At 36.5% G+C, this 17,452-nt stretch overlaps 1 protein-coding gene across 3 annotated transcripts in view; it reads left to right on the plus strand.

Moving 5' to 3' along the window:
• The window catches only part of CDKAL1 (CDK5 regulatory subunit associated protein 1 like 1), a 701,952-nt gene that overhangs the window by 531,201 nt on the left and 153,299 nt on the right, over positions 1–17,452 (plus strand). For all 3 annotated transcript variants that reach the window (XM_031667632.1, XM_031667633.1, XM_021936624.2), the window contains exon 12: positions 4,123–4,303. In XM_031667632.1, coding sequence (XP_031523492.1) covers positions 4,123–4,303 — 181 coding nt within the window. The remainder of the gene's footprint in view (positions 1–4,122; positions 4,304–17,452) is intronic.

Consider the following 17,452-nt stretch of genomic DNA (forward strand, 5'->3'; position numbering starts at 1 on the left):
TGTCTTTTGAGATAATTAGTATGTGTATTAGTCCTACTTTATTCACATGTAGAATTTGAAGCTCATAATTTATTGATCTAAAGAATAAAGTAGAATTATTCTTTTCCATATTTTTGCTAGTGAAACACCAAATGGCAAATAAAAATCTTGAGATAAATGTTTAAATTGTGGGGTATGTGTATGTTTGTATTTTTATTCAAGGTGAAATAATTAACTTTTAAAATATTTATGGCTTTCTTAAATTCCAGGCTACAGCCAACAAATAGTTTGCCTGTTCCTTACATGTCCCTGATATATCTTTACAAGTAATCATAGCACTGCTTCTGACAAGGTCAGATACATAATTGGAATCTTTCTTACTCCATTCCCAAGCTCTTTAATAAACCCATTTTGCCAGTAAATATAGGACAGAAAAAATAACAGGCCAAAATTTTCCTGTTGTTTAAGCTAAATGAACATTTTCATTTTCATCTTCCTTTCAGAATTATTTTCTAATACTAGTATGAAAACATACATAAAGTTCCTAAAATTGAATAACATATTACTTAGTATTTACATACATTACACTTACACCTTAAAAAGTTTGTGGAAATGATTATTTTAAAATTTTTAGTATTTTGAAAATTCGTGTCATCTCAAAAATAGCTTTTACCCAGAATTAGCATCTTAAATATTTGAATTAATATTCTGTTTTACACCCCTTATAATTTCCTCCTAGCCATTTAAATCATATACTAGTAATTTAGAATTTGTTCCACTTCAGACTTCTTTGATTTTCTCATACTGAAGAGAATTGTTTACTAGGGAAATCAACAGTGTAAATGAGATTTCAGTTGGTTCACCTAAAGAGTCAAATTAATTTCAAGAATGTAAGTAGGATAATTTGCATATATAAAATTAATGTATAGATCAGCCTCATCTAACATTAAAGTGCAATCTCTACTTTTAAAACATTTTATAAGCAATCAGTTCACATTCTTATATACTTTGCAACCATTAAACTGCTTTTACTTTTCAATATTGGCTCGTATACGTTACTATTCACAGTGGCCTGCCTCCTCCCTTGCTATCAGGCAACTTTTTGTTTACCTTGCCAAATATATCCATGCATTGAAAATCCCTTTCCCTAACATGTACTATGACTTCTCTAAAGGTTTCTTTTTTGTCACTATGGCCCTTAAGGCCAAAGTAAGCAGGTGTTGCATAACACTGGGTTCCACCATAATGTATCAAGGAGGATAGAGGAAAAATCAGTAAGGTACTTTCCTGTGGGAATACCCCATAATCCAGTGCCAAACTTACTCTAATTCATAGCTGAGGACAATAACCTTTGTTTTTACAGTATTTCCCATGCAGTTTCTACGATTTATTTTTAAAAATTTTCTAGGAGAGATGGACTATTCTCTGTTATGATCTGCTGTGATCCATTAATTTTTAGTTGTAGACCTTTTGATCAGAATTATTGAATAGGCAAGTATAAAACTAGCTAGCCAAAAAGCTATTCTACGTGTTTTACTCTACAAAAATGGTCTTTTTATCTATAGCTTACATGTAAAATCATACGATATTTGTGATTTTTCAAATGTAATTTTGATAATTACCTTTAAAGAAGAAAAAATGTTTATATCACAATAAAAATTTAAATTTTTATTCAAATATACTGTTTTATTCTTCTGCGTGAATATTGTCTCTTTTTCTATTTATCATCATGGAGAAAAGTTCCAGTCCTTGGAATTTATCTTATTAACTGAAGTTCAACCCAGTAAATAGCTAGGTGAGACCAATAATAAATTAGGAACAAAATATTTTACAAAATAGATTTGTCATGCTTCTTTCACACTAGGTGCTAAGTAGTGTGTGAAGAAAATATGGAAAGCTGTTGTTTTTATGAAACTATATTAGGAATATAATAATTTTACTATCCTCATTGGTATATCCCTTGTTCCCTCTTATGCCCCCAAATATCTCGTATATCTTAATTTGATAAACTGTTTTCATTCTTTCATGTAGAACTGGGTTTTTTTGTTTGTTTTTTGAGACAAAGTCTTGTTCTGTCACCCAGGCTGGAGTGCAATGGCATGATTTCGGCTCACTGCAAACTCCACCTCCCGGGTTCGAGCGATTCTCCTGCCTCAGCCTCCCAAATAGCTGGGATTGCAGGCACTTGCCACCATACCCAGCTAATTTTTGTATTTTTAGTAGAGACAGGGTTTCACCATGTTGGCCAGGCTGGTCTCAAACTCCTAACCTCAGGTGATCCAACCACCATGGCTTCCCAGAGTTCTGGCATTACAGGCGTGATCCACTGCATCCGGCCTGTTTAAATGATAGGAAAGTTGATATTCTATGATTTGACGTTTGGAGCCATTTTCCCTATTGTTTATGGACTCGGAGTAATACTGGATTTTTAGATAAGTTAATGTAATTCTGTTATTGTTATACTATTAAAATAGAACAATGTCTGTGCCATATTTATGGAGGCATTAAATGGCCACAAAGAAATGACTTCCAAGATGCCAACATTTGGGCCTATCAGAAATAAAGGCAGCTTGCTACCTAATCACTCAATGACAAAAAGATTTTAGTGCTTTGCTCTTAAATGTGAAAGGACAGCAAGAATTGTTCTTTATTGGTAGAAAGTCTCAACCATGAATGAGAGAAACCAAAAGACAACTCGCAGTGAACAGAAGAAAAATTATAAAAACCTTTAATTGACATCCTCAGATAAATAAGAAAAGATACTGCATCCCTAAACAGGATGCTGTGAAAAGGAAAATTAGAGAAAGAGCTCTGAGAAATGTAAATAGTAATATTGAATTAATTTTTTTTTGCAATAAAATAGTTGGAAGGTATGCTGAAGTAAATTTTCCAGAAAATAGAAGGGCAGAGATGAAAGGAGAAAAAGCTAAGAGATCAACCCAGTGGTTTCAACATTAAAAAGAGAGGATTCCCTGAGAGAAAAATTATTAAAGAAATAATATCAGAAAACTTCCTCAACCTAAAGCCCATGAGTCTCCAGACTATACCTTGTACAAAGATTTAAAGACCCAATCCAAGGCATATTATCACATTGAGAATAAGTTAATAAAAACTTCTAAAAAGAGAATGGTGCGGGCACATTTAAAGAAGTGTGCATCCAAGTTAATCTGGACATCCCATTAGCAATTTTTTCAGCTTAAAAAAAGAGGAACAATGCAAAATTTTTATGGATAATACTTTTTGACTTGGAGTGCTACACACAACCAAATGTTGGTCAGTTGTATGGCCTAAGACCACGCATGCAAAGACAACAACAAAATTTCCCTGGTATCTTTCTGATGAAGCTTCTGAAAGAAAGCACACCACTGCAGAATGAGGGAATTGATCAAGAATTAAGAAGACATAGGATCTGGGAAAAAAAGATTATTGAAAAAAGGATACCAAGAAGCAACATTCAAGGATGTTAGCCAGTTCACTATAAAAGCAACACACACCTGAAAGGAATGGCATTTCCATACAATATATAGAAGGTTTAGAAAACAGTATTGGGTTTTGATAGGCCTAATGGAGTCTGGAAAACATCAGCATAGGTATTTAAAACATTAAGCTAATGTTTTAAAAAAGAGAAGCAATTATTAACTCTAGGAAAAATTACACATTGTGGAAAAACAAAACTGAATAGTATACTAGTTGGCTCTATAGTGAAAGTTATCTTTGCAGTTGTACCAATGGAAGTACTGTGTTACTGATTTAACTAGGGGTTGTTCATTGATTTATTTGGGAGGTTAGGGATAGAGTAGTTCAAGAGTTAAAGCCTCATTTACCATAATAGAGAAATTAGTAACTTATTGCCTAAAAATCAGTAAATCTAGAAATGGCAGAATTGGCATCTGTTTTTAAATATAAAGGAAAGAACAAAGAATCATTTAAAAGAATTTAAGATGGATTTCCCTGGGAATGGCAGGCAGCCACTGTTTTTCATTTTAAACTTTTGGCATTTAGGACTCTTTAAAACTATTTGCACGTGTGCTTTTTATAAAAGTAAATTTTAATTACCACAAAAACTGTATTTAAAATATCAGGGAAATAGAATAATTATGGCTTATAGTCAAGTTTTTACATTTTTGTCTTGTTATTTTCTAGAGTTCCTGGACTAACTATTGCTACAGATATTATCTGTGGTTTTCCTGGAGAAACAGATCAGGATTTTCAAGAAACAGTGAAACTTGTTGAAGAGTACAAATTCCCAAGCCTCTTTATTAATCAGTTTTACCCAAGACCAGGAACTCCTGCTGCAAAAATGGAACAAGTTCCAGCACAAGTGGTAAGATCTTTTTCTTATAAGGTATTGTTTTTTGCCAGTAGCTATAAAAATGCAGCTGCGTTGCCTACCTTCACCCAACTTGCTCATGTTATAAACCTTAAATTACAAAATATGAAGAGATTTCCAAGTTGGGGTCAGGGGCCAGGGGGCCATGGATGAGGTAAATGACCTTAGGCAACTAAAATATAATCACTTTTTTCTTCTTTTGAACAGTAAAATTCAGATGACTTGGGGAGACAGGAATTTTTTTTTCTAGTATCATAAATTTCTTTTTTTAAAATTATTATTATTATACTTTAAGTTCTAGGGTACATGTGCATAACGTGCAGGTTTGTTACATATGTATACTTGTGCCATGTTGGTGTGCTGCACCCATCAACTCATCAGCCCCCCCTCAACTCGTCATTTACATCAGGTATAACTCCCAATGCAATCCCTCCCCCCTCCCCCCTCCCCGTGATAGGCCCTGGAGTGTGATGTTCCCCTTCCCGAGTCCAAGTGATCTCATTGTTCAGTTCCCACCTATGAGTGAGAACATGCGGTGTTTTGTTTTCTGTTCTTGTGATAGTTTGCTAAGAATGATGGTTTCCAGCTGCATCCATGTCCCTCCAAAGGACACAAACTCATCCTTTTTTATGGCTGCATAGTATTCCATGGTGTATATGTGCCACATTTTCTTAATCCAGTCTGTCACTGATGGACATTTGGGTTGATTCCAAGTCTTTGCTATTGTGAATAGTGCCGCAATAAACATACGTGTGCATGTGTCTTTATAGCAGCATGATTTATAATCCTTTGGGTATATACCCAGTAATGGGATGGCTGGGTCATATGGTACATCTAGTTCTAGATCCTTGAGGAATCGCCATACTGTTTTCCATAATGGTTGAACTAGTTTACAATCCCACCAACAGTGTAAAAGTGTTCCTATTTCTCCACATCCTCTCCAGCACCTGTTGTTTCCTGACTTTTTAATGATTGCCATTCTAACTGGTGTGAGATGGTATCTCATTGTGGTTTTGATTTGCATTTCTCTGATGGCCAGTGATGATGAGCATTTTTTCATGTGTTTGTTGGCTGTATGAATGTCTTCTTTTGAGAAATGTCTATTCATATCCTTTGCCCACTTTTTGATGGGGTTGTTTGTTTTTTTCTTGTAAATTTGTTTGAGTTCTTTGTAGGTTCTGGATATTAGCCCTTTGTCAGATGAGTAGATTGCAAAAATTTTCTCCCATTCTGTAGGTTGCCTGTTCACTCTGATGGTAGTTTCTTTTGCTGTGCAGAAGCTCTTTAGTTTAATGAGATCCCATTTGTCAATTTTGGCTTTTGCTGCCGTTGCTTTTGGTGTTTTAGACATGAAGTCTTTGCCCATGCCTATGTCCTGAATGGTACTACCTAGGTTTTCCTCTAGGATTTTTATGGTATTAGGTCTAACATTTAAGTCTCTAATCCATCTTGAATTAATTTTCGTATAAGGAGTAAGGAAAGGATCCAGTTTCAGCTTTCTACTTATGGCTAGCCAATTTTCCCAGCACCATTTATTAAATAGGGAATCCTTTCCCCATTTCTTGTTTCTCTCAGGTTTGTCAAAGATCAGATGGCTGTAGATGTGTGGTATTATTTCTGAGGACTCTGTTCTGTTCCATTGGTCTATATCTCTGTTTTGGTACCAGTACCATGCTGTTTTGGTTACTGTAGCCTTGTAGTATAGTTTGAAGTCAGGTAGCGTGATGCCTCCAGCTTTGTTCTTTTGACTTAGGATTGTCTTGGAGATGCGGGCTCTTTTTTGGTTCCATATGAACTTTAAAGCAGTTTTTTCCAATTCTGTGAAGAAACTCATTGGTAGCTTGATGGGGATGGCATTGAATCTATAAATTACCTTGGGCAGTATGGCCATTTTCACGATATTGATTCTTCCTATCCATGAGCATGGTATGTTCTTCCATTTGTTTGTGTCCTCTTTTATTTCACTGAGCAGTGGTTTGTAGTTCTCCTTGAAGAGGTCATTTACATCCCTTGTAAGTTGGATTCTTTGGTATTTTATTCTCTTTGAAGCAGTTGTGAATGGAAGTTCATTCATGATTTGGCTCTCTGTTTGTCTGTTACTGGTGTATAAGAATGCTTGTGATTTTTGCACATTAATTTTGTATCCTGAGACTTTGCTGAAGTTGCTTATCAACTTACAGAGATTTGGGCTGAGACAATGGAGTTTTCTGAATATACAATCATGTCATCTGCAAACAGGGACAATTTGACTTCTTCTTTTCCTAACTGAATACCCTTTATTTCTTTCTCTTGCCTGATTGCCCTAGCCAGAACTTCCAACACTATGTTGAATAGGAGTGGTGAGAGAGGGGATCCCTGTCTTGTGCCAGTTTTCAAAGGGAATACTTCCAGTTTTTGCCCATTCAGTATGATATTGGCTGTGGGTTTGTCATAAATGGCTCTTATTATTTTGAGATACGTTCCATCAATACCGAATTTATTGAGAGTTTTTAGCACTTACATTTTTCTGGAAGTGTTTGTAAAGAAGTAAATTATTTCTGTTTAAAATATTTGAAAGAATTGCCCAATGTGATAAGCAGAATTCTAAGTTGGTCCCCCAGATTTTCTTTTCTTCTTTTTTCTTTTTTTTTTTTTGAGATGGAGTCTTGCTTTGTCCCCCAGGCTGGAGTGCTGCAGTGGCGCCATCTCAGCTCACTGCAAGCTCCGCCTCTCGGGTTCATGCAGTTCTCCTGCCTCAGCCTCTCAAGTAGCTGGGACTACAGGCACCCGCCACCACGCGCAGCTAATTTTTTTGTATTTTTAGTACAGTCGAGGTTTCATCATGTTAGCCAGGATGGTCTCAATCTCCTGACCTTGTGATCCGCCTGCCTCAGCCTCCCAAAGTGCTGGGATTACAGGCATGAGCCAGGTCCCCCAGATTTTCTCATCCTCCTCACCCCCAGGTTATATACCCTTTCTAATCTCTGGGACTGTGAATTTGATATTTGCTGTAGTCTCTGATCGTTTGATTCCACTCTGTGTAGTTATCTTTCCCTTTTCTTGAAAGATAGCACATGTGTACAGCTGAATAATTTTCTCGACCTGATCCTGCCATGAGAATGTTAAGAATCCTACAGCCTCTATTTATTTTGTACTGTCTCTGTCCCTTTTAGTCTACATCGGCAGTGCAAATTTTTTGTTTGTTTATTTGATTTTGGTTTGTTTGGGTTTTTTTCTTTTTGTTTCTTTCTGTCTCTCTCTCTCTCCCTCTCTTTTTTTTTTTTTTTTTTTTGGCTCAAACAATTTTCTCAGAAATTATATGGGTCTTCCCTGGATTTCACTGGAACTGACTCCATTAAACAAATGCTACATCCACAGATCTTTATGAGATCATCCCTGCTCTACCTTCGCCTCTTGCTGAGGGTACTTTTGCTTGTATTTATCCTGCTTGGGGATTCTTGGTGGTTTTTTTTGCCCTGTGTCCCCATTTCTTTCAGAAGGTTTGGAAACCTTAGCCATTCTTTCTTCAGATATATGTTCTACTCTATTCTCCCTTCCTCTGTGATTTCAGTTATGTGTGCTAGATATTTCCTTTTGTTCCCCAATATCTGATATATTCTTTGCTATACTTTTTGCACTTTGTTCTGTGTGTCTGTCTGGATATTTCCTCTTTATCTGTTTCCTAGTTCCTTGGTATTCGTAATTGTCCCTGGGCCAACAACCACAGAAGTTGTAGTCCCTAAACAGCAGTGTTGGCATCTGCTGTGAGGCTGCTGGAAATGCAGACTCTCAGGCCCCACCCTAGACCTGTTCAGTCACTGTCTGCATCTCCAGGTGATTTGTGTATCCATTAAAATTTGTGAAGCACTGATCTCACTCCCTAATCCTTTCTTGATTTGTTTTTAATCTGCTGTCAAACCCATCTACAGGATTTCTAATTTTAGTTAATGTGTTTTTTAATTCTAGAATTACAGTTTGAATTTTCATAGATTTCCATGTTCTAATTCAATTATTCATATTTTCCTTTATAGTTTTTAAACATTTATGTGGTTTGGCTTTGTGTCCCCACCCAAATCTCATCTTGAACTGTAATCCCCTCAAGTCAAGGGAGAGACCTGGTGGGAGGTGACTGGATTATGGGGGCAGATTCCCCCAGGCTGTTTTCATGATAGTGAGTGAGTTCTCACAAGATCTGATGGTTTTATAAGGGGCTCTTCCGTCTTGACTCTCCTCTCTCCTGCCGCCTTGTGAAGAGGGTGCCTGCTGCCCCTTCCACTGTGATTGTAAATTTCCTAAGGCCTCCCCAGCCATGCGGAACTGTGAGCCAATTAAACCTCTTTTCTTTATAATTTACCCAGTCTCAGGAATTTCTTTATAGCAGTGTGAAAACGGACTAATATAGACATATTATTTAGTTATCTTAAAGTCCATTACAAAATCTCCAGTATTTGGAGCTGATACTGGTTCGTTTCTGCTTTTTAGTTTTGTTTTTTCTTGATTCTGGTCATTTGTCTTTTTCTCCATGTACCTAGTATTTTTTTCTTTTTTTGAATGGTGGCCATTGTTTATTTTTTAAAAACCTGTAGATTCTAGGCTATCATGTATCTTCCTCCAGGGAGGATTTTATTTTGCTTCTGCCAGGTGCTAAGGTAAGAACTGATTATTTTAATCTGACTGAGATGGAGTTTTTAGACTGCTTTTCACTCTTTCTGATGACTGCTTTATTTCTAACTGCTCTTACTTTTGAATGCAGCCAATCGTGTGCTAGTGTTTAACAAGTGACTCTCGGGAGAAAGAGTTCTGATCTGTAGCATTTGCCAATTTCCATAGTGTGAATACTTCCACTGTTGCCAATTTCAGATTACCAATGTTACATCACTGAACATGGCATTGGGAAGCGATACACACAGCCAGCTTTTGTGAACTGGTACATGCCACACTAACGTACCACCTAGTGTGGTTCTTCTAGTACCCAGCTGAAATTCTATGGTGTTTTTACCAGGACTCTTTCTTTGTGGCAGATCTTCAACTCTCATTTTTGTATCTCGCGCTCATTAGAATGCATCAGGTTCTGCGTATTTATTCTGCCTCTTAGCTTTTGTTTGGCTGCTCAGCCCCTCAGGCACTACTTAACATTGATAAATGTCTAGAAGGAAAAAGTGACTCCAAATATTGAGCTGTCCTCTATGGGCTTGTCTTCTTTCTGGGAGCTTGACCTCTTACTTCCTTGATAGCTTTTTCATGTTTAAATAGTACAGATTGTACATTTTATTCACCTTTTTAATTGTTCTTGGCAAGAACATTGGTCTGATACAAGCTAGTTAGCCAGAAGCAGAACTCATTGCATAAAATCAGCTTTTAAAAGCCTTTTTCGTCTTGTCTTTTATCTTCTAAACATAACCTCTTACCATCTTCCTCACGTTTTTAGACTTCGGTCACCCAGGCCTGGCATAGAGTATCTTTTTGTTTTTGCCTTATTTTTTAAAGCACTTTTAGGTTCACAGCAACATTAAGCACAAAATAACACATAGAGTTGCTATATGTTTCCTGTCCCTAAACATGCACAGCCATCCCCACTGTCAACATCCCCCACACTGAGTGGTACATTTGTTACAATCAAAGAACCTACACTACATATCATTTTCACCCACAGTCCATGGTTTACATTAGGATTCATCCTAGATTAGATGGTATACATTATGTGAAATGACAAGCATCCACCACTGTAGTATCATCAGAATAATTCCGTTTCTCTAAAATCCTGTGTTCTCTGCTTGTTCATCCCTGTCTTCCCCAAACCCCTGGCAACCACTGATCTTTCTATTGCCTCTAATTTTGCCTTTTCCAGAATGTCATATATTTGGAAACATACAGCATGTAGACTTTTCAGATTGGCTTTTTTCACTTAGTAATATACATTTAAGATTCCTTTGAACCTTTTTGTGGCCTGATAGCTCATTTTATTTTAGCACTGAACAATATTTCATTGTGTGGATGTAACACAATTTATCCATTTACCTACTGAAGGACATGTTGGTTGCTTCCAAGTTTTGACAATTGTGAATAAAGCTGCTATAAACATCCATTTGCAGGTTTTTGTGTGGACATAAGTGTTCAGCTCATTTGGATAAATACCAAAGAGGAGCATAATTGCTGGATTGTGTGGTAAGAGTATGTTTGTAAAAGTATGTTTATAAAAAATTGCCACACTATCTTCCAAAGCCACTGTGCCATTTTGCATTCTTACCAGCAATGAATGAGAGTTCCTTTTACTCCATATCCTTGCCAACATCCTTGTCAACATTTGGTATTGTCAGCATTTTGGATTTTGGCCATTGTAACAGGTGTGTAATGGTATCTCACTATAGTTTTAATTTGCAATTCACTAATGACATATGGTGTTGACTGTCTTTTCATAGATTTATTTGCCATATGTATGTTTTCTTTGGAGAGGTGTCTGTTCAGGTCTGTTGCCCATTTTTAATCATGGAGTTTGTTTCCTTATTGTTGAGTTATAAGAGTTCTTTGTATATTTTGGGTAACAATTCATTATTAGATATGTGCTTTACAAATATATTTTTCCAGTCTATGGCCTGTTTTCTCATTCTTTTGAAACAGAATAATTTATGTTTATTTATTTTGTTTATTATTTTGTTTAGCACTTGGAAATTTTTGAACTTTCCACTGCACTGCAATCTGAAACAGTAAACTTAGGTTCAGAGTGTCCTAAGCCAACTTGTGAAGCTGTTTCCTTTTATTATTCTGTTATACTGTTCTGTTCACAAGAGCCAATATTTTGGGATTCTGCACCGTTGTTCTTCTCATGCAGCTCTTTATTAAACCTCTTTGTATGAATGTCCCAAAGCTGCTATAACAAAGTACCACAAACTAGGGGGCTTCAAACAACAGAAATGCATTGTCTTACGGTTCTAGAGGCTACAAGTACAAAGAAAAGCCTCTTCTCTCTCAGAATCATGTAGCAGAATCCTTCCTGGCCTCTCCCAGCTTCTGGTGGTTTCCTGGTGGCTTTTGGTGTTTCTTGGCCTGCAGCTGTGTAGCTCTAGTCTCTGACTTTATTGTCACAAGGTGCCCCTGTATGTCTCTTGTCTTTACATGGCTGTCTTCTTATAAGGACTATTAGTCATATTGGATTAGGGGTCCACCCTGCTCTTCATCTTTCTAGTTATGTCTGAAACAAGCCTATTTCCACATAAGGTCACATTCTGAAGTACTGGGGATTAGGACTTCAATATGACTTTTTGGGGCAATACAATTCAATCCACAAGACTCTTCTACATTCCTGTAATTATGCTCTAGGTAAAAATCGTTGCCTGGAAGAGTTTCATCTTTATAAAATTCAGAAACTTAGAAAAAGAAGCAAAAACGATGAAACTTGAGAGATCTGCAGTCAAAGAGAAGATATATGATGTGCACTGAGTCTTCTTCGTTCTCTTAAATTTACCAAAATTTAATAATTGTCTACTCTCCCTGTCTTAGGGAGTTTATGAAACTCCATATGCAACTAGAATTCACTAAAATATAATACTGTTGCAAAATGGGCAATGATTTTTTGGTTTTTTCTTTCTTAAAAATTTTATTTATTTTTTATTTCAATAGCTTTAGGGGAGTATGCATGGTTTTTGGTTATATGGATGGACTGTATAGTGGTGAAGTCTGAGGTTCTAGTGCACCCATCATGTGAGTAGTGTACATTGTACTCAAAATGTAGTGTGTTTTTTTTTAATCCCTCACCCACTTCTACCTCCCCACTTCTGAGTCTCCAAAGCCTATTTCCTTGCCAAAAAAAAAAATCAACAGTGAACATATGTACAATTATTGTGTGCCAATTGTAAATTTTTTAAAAATCACTAATGAAAGTAGATGCTAACCCATTATTAGAAGAAGAGTACAATACCAGTTGCTTTCAAATAATATCTTTTTGTTTTGGCTTTAGAATGCCTCTTAGTTGAAGATACACTATTTTCTTAGATACATTTTATTTCTGCTAACAAGTCCCAAAAAATGTTCTTCCCCTGTAAATGACATAAAGATAAGTATACTCTCCCCTTCATATTTACTTTTACATAAATACTAGCATTAATATAAATACATTTCAGTGTTCTAATGTGTTATGGTAGAGCTCTAATAAATGAACTGAATTATTTGTATTCTTAATTATCTAAATCCCAAATGAATAAGACACCCTTTAGTTGAATTTTGCATTTGTATAGGGGGAGAGATGAATTCTTTGCCTTGCTTGCCTACTGAAAAAAAAAAAGAGTATAATCCTCCTAAGTTTATAATGAAAATAAATTACACAATATATTTTCAAGAGCAGGATAAACTAAATTTATTTTTTTTAGCTTTTACAAGACTATGATGTATAAGAGAGTTAATAATGAAATCACCTAAGCCAAATGAGAGTGACTAGATTTTTAGATGAAAGGTCAGATTTGCAAGTTTATATTTTCTGTTCCATTAAGTCTTCCTTCATTAGTCTTCATTCATTTTAAGTAATTCCAATAGTATTTTTAAATTGTAGCTGAGATTCTTGGTCTGCCTAGGAAAGGTCACCTAAGTTTAAAAAGTCTTTTGATCCTCAGCAGTCAATTCCAGACTTTGCTTTTTAGAAAATATTGATGACGAATAATGAAATTATTGTGAAATCTTTATATTAGGAGTCTTATGACTTGAAAAAAAATTAGATGGCAAGAGTGGCTGTTAGAATGTGTATATAGCTTTAAGATGTTAAATTGTGATATATCTACCTGCTTGCTTGTCTTACATCTTAGAACCAGAGAGTAAAGGCAATATATTCAAATATATGTCCTCATAAAAGAATCATAGTTCACTTACCTGCAGTTTCTGGAACTTTTACCCTTAAGAAAGAATGTGAGGGAGTGTTTCTAAGAGGGCTGGAGGGACATTCTTGTGGGGGATAGAGACAGCTTTGCCAAAACTGTCTCTGGTAGATTTTCCTTGTGAGGAATTACATTGTTGCTGTGGGTGTTCATACCAAGACAGGGTGATCACTTGAAACAGATGTTGAATAAAGAATATTCTTAAATCATATATAGAAGCTAACTCATATGAAGCTAACTCAATGACATACAGTGACTCTCCCAAATCTAGCTGCCAATGGGTCAAGGAATATTTTATTCTTCACACGCACTGACACATGAGTGTGCACATATATGTCTGAGAAACGTAGCATATAAAAGAGCTTTGTCACTTTCTTTAAATGCTTTTAAAACTTTTTGTTTCTGAGTGTAATCCTTAAGTTTAACAACTCAGTGTTTTAAAGAATATCAGGTTGCCTTAATGGAAGGAATCCTGATGCTTTTAGCTTACTCAATAACAGAATTGCATTATTTACTTTGTATCAGATTTTCAAATTAAAGTTGTTTTCTTGGAAGAGAAAAAATATTTTGAAGAATTTTTATACTCTGGATTGTTAAGTATATTTTATTCTAAATTGATTCCCAAACATACCCATAGGGAAAACCCTTTTCTCAAGAACTTTTTCATTTTAACTTCTCTTTTTTAGAAAGACTATCTTGACATTCTTATTCTTATGCAACTTAATTGTACTTGATCCCTTCCAGTTGATCTTTCAATCTCCTTTCTTCTGGACACATCATTTTTCTTACTTCCTTTTACAATGGAGTTTTTAGCCTGCCCATAATTTTGATGTATCTGGATTTCAGCAGATCATTTAACAGAGCTTTTTGTAATGACTCTATACTAGAGGGAAGTATGAGCCAGATTATAATAGAAAGATAGTTGGGAGCCACCTTCTTTGTCTGGGTTTTCATACAGAGGATATTTATTTAACATATGGGAAATTGAATTTAGTGATCTCAAAGACTTCTTGAAATGCCTAATAATCTTTGATTTTTCTATTAGACAGTTTTAAGGCCACTTTTCAACCTATATATATATAGAAAGGTTTAGGTGCTTTCTTTTTCTAGATGATTGGTGTAAATATGTTATCTCCATTTCCCATTCTTTCACTTCTATTTTATTATGAATCTAATAACTTTTCATTTGTACAATTAGTTGAACAAATTTTCTTGAATTCAAATAGGAATACTAAAATATAATTATTAAATTAGTTGTTATAGGGGCTCAAATGGCAGTGATGAGACCAAATATGGTAGGCAGAGTAATGGGTCCTCAAAGATATCCATGTCCTAATCCCGAAACTTGTGAATATGTTACCTTGCATGGTGTATTAGTTCACTCTTGCACTGCTATAAAGAACTACCTGAGACTGGATAGTTTATAAAGAAAAAAAGCTTAATTATGCTTACATTTACGTTTCTGCAGGCTGTAAAGGCTTCCGCTTTTGGGGTGGCCTCAGGAAACTTACAATCACTGCAGAAGGCAAGAGGAAGCAGGCACATCTTCACATGGCCAGCAGGAAAGGGGCAGAGGGAAGTGCTATACACTTTTACAACAACCAGATCTTGTGAGAACTCACGCACTATCATGAGAACAGCAAGGGGGAAGTCTGCCCCCATGACCCAGTCACCTCTCACCAGGTCCCTTCTTCAACACAGTAATTACAATTTGACATGAGATTTGAGTGGGGACATAGAGCCAAACTATATCACATGGTGAAAAGAACTTTGAAGATGCGATTAAGTTCAAGCTCTTGAGTTGGGGAGGTTTTCATTGATTACCTGGGTGGGGTCAATGTAATCACAAGGATTCTAATAAAGGGGAGCAAGAAGGTCCCAGTTAGAGGAGAAGATGTGAGGGCAGAAACAAAGGTCAGAGTGATAAGCTCTGAAGGTCAAGGAAGGGACCGTGAGCAAGAAATGCAGGTAGCCTTTAGAAGTTGGAAAAGGCAAGAGCAGATTCTCCCCTAGAGCTTCCTGAAGGAACACAGCCCTGCCAAAACCCTTGATTTTAGAAGACTTATTTCAGATTTCTCACCTCCAGAACTGTAATATAACAAATTTGTGTTTTGTGGTAATTTGTTACTCCAACTGTCTGAAACTTGTACACTAACTATGGGATATTTTGATCTGAGAACATTGGCTTTTCGAGACAGCTAAATTAATTGATCTTTCAGGGCTTTATGTTACCCAGGGTTTGCTGTGTCACTAGGTGACACATGCTCATTCCTAGGTCTGTGAACAGTTAGCTAGATACTACCCTAGAGTCACAATAATCTTTGGGCCTAATCATAATAATGATATAACAAAAATAAGAGTAAGCGTTAACATTTAGCCATGATTATATGTCAGATGTTGTTCTGAGCACTTTAATGTATTTCATTCTCACAGCTCTCTGCAGTTAGAACTGTGATTATTGTCATTCTGCACATCAGGAAACTGTGGCTATGAGTAATTAATTAACTTGCCCAAGATCATACACAGGAGCTCCTGCCTGCTTCTCCACTCCTCAATCTTGCCATTCCTTCCAAGTCATTCTCTGCTTCCTCATCTTACTGCTTGTAGTTCCCAACATACTTTTATATTCATCTCCCCTTCCTCAAATTCCTTCCTTGTCCTCTCACACAGCAGGGTACCAGGTGGGGAGGAGAAGCTGGATCATCTGCACTTAGCATGTAAGCCTCTCTTCAGCCTTCCCTGATCATCCCTGGCTGGCATGATCACCCTGTTCTCCTCCCTACCTCTTCCATGTTCCCATAAATTTCGGTGCTTATTTATACCCTGTCACTTATCATGATGTATAACTGGTTATGAGAAATGTGGGGGCTAATCTTTCTATCGTGTGCACCTAGCACAATACCTGGCGTAGAGCAGGAACTCAGTATGTGTTGGATTGACAAATGCTGTAAAATTGAATTCTGAAAGTTGAGATGCCATCAGCTGTGAGAAGTGGGGGGTACCTGTATGAGAGAGGAAGAATGGCTGTTACAGGGAGCAGCATGGGATGGAACCTGGGCACAGACAAAACAGGGAACATTAATGAAAATAAAATTCATTCCCATTGGGGCAGTAAGATGTATTATTTTTATTTGTTTGTTTTTGATGGAGTGGAGAACAATAGCAGGAATAGGTTAGTGTCAACAAATGAGTCAGGTACTATAGGCAAGGCTTAGATTAAGATGGCCATATAAGCCATGTTAAATAGCTTTAAACTACCCTGTGGGCAGTAGGGAGCTACTGAATAGTAGTGATCTTGTGTTTGTTTTGGAAAGCTCTGTCTAGGTGGCAGGGGAACAAAGGAATCAGAAAGCCCATTGAGAAGATACTGCAAGAGATAGATTTGAAAACTAGTAAGTGGATTTAAAGAATCTCTGCGACTTATTCCTGAGACTTTAGATATGCCTTCTTCTTTTGAACTAAATAATTCCAAGTCCCAGACTTAGTTGCATGTCAGCAAATTATTCTGTGTTCTATGGAAAACATTAACTCATGCCACAGACGTTCACTAATTGGGTTTTCCTTGACTGTAGACTTAACAGATCAAATATTGGTAGGCAAGAACATTTTGCAAGGACCCTTGAACATTGCTTAAAATTTAAGGCAATATAAATTGATTTTGCCTTTTGCTTCAGCTGGTGCTGATGACATTATCTTTTCTAATGGTCATGAGATTACTCCCTGGACCAGGCCCAACCTCTTCTACTCTGAAGTATAAACACCAACCCCTCCAGCCTTCTTTCCTTGTCTACTCCCTATCTTTTCCCCCACTTGATTTTATCTTTTCCCAAGCTACTTCTACTCGCCAGTTACAGGATTGGCTTTTTTCTTGTGGCCTTTTTATCTTTCTTTTTGTTTTTGTTGTTCTGAGCACCATAAGATAAGCTTATTGAGTGTGTGTGTGTGTGTGTGTGTGTGTGTGTGTGTGTGTGTGTGTGAACCATGTAAAAACTCTCGATTTGGGAACATTTGAAGAAGCTGGAGCCCTGATTGGATCATTCTTTTTTTTTTCCTTTGAATCCTTCTTAAATTGAGCACTTCCCTTGTATCTATTCTCACACTAACAAAACTAAAGGGAAAGAGGGTGATAACATTTGGAACTTTGAAACATGTGAAAATAACAAAAATTGTTGTTAAGCCTCAGCTGTATAGAGGGAAGTTTGCCAATGATACTGTTGCGTTGTCTACCATCTTGAACCTATAATAGAGAATCTAACAAACATGGCTAATCTGGAGTAAATGGAAGCAGACATTGTCAAGATCT

The sequence above is a fragment of the Papio anubis genome, chromosome 6 (genome assembly GCF_008728515.1).
Source record: "Papio anubis isolate 15944 chromosome 6, Panubis1.0, whole genome shotgun sequence".
Classification (NCBI taxonomy): domain Eukaryota; kingdom Metazoa; phylum Chordata; class Mammalia; order Primates; family Cercopithecidae; genus Papio; species Papio anubis.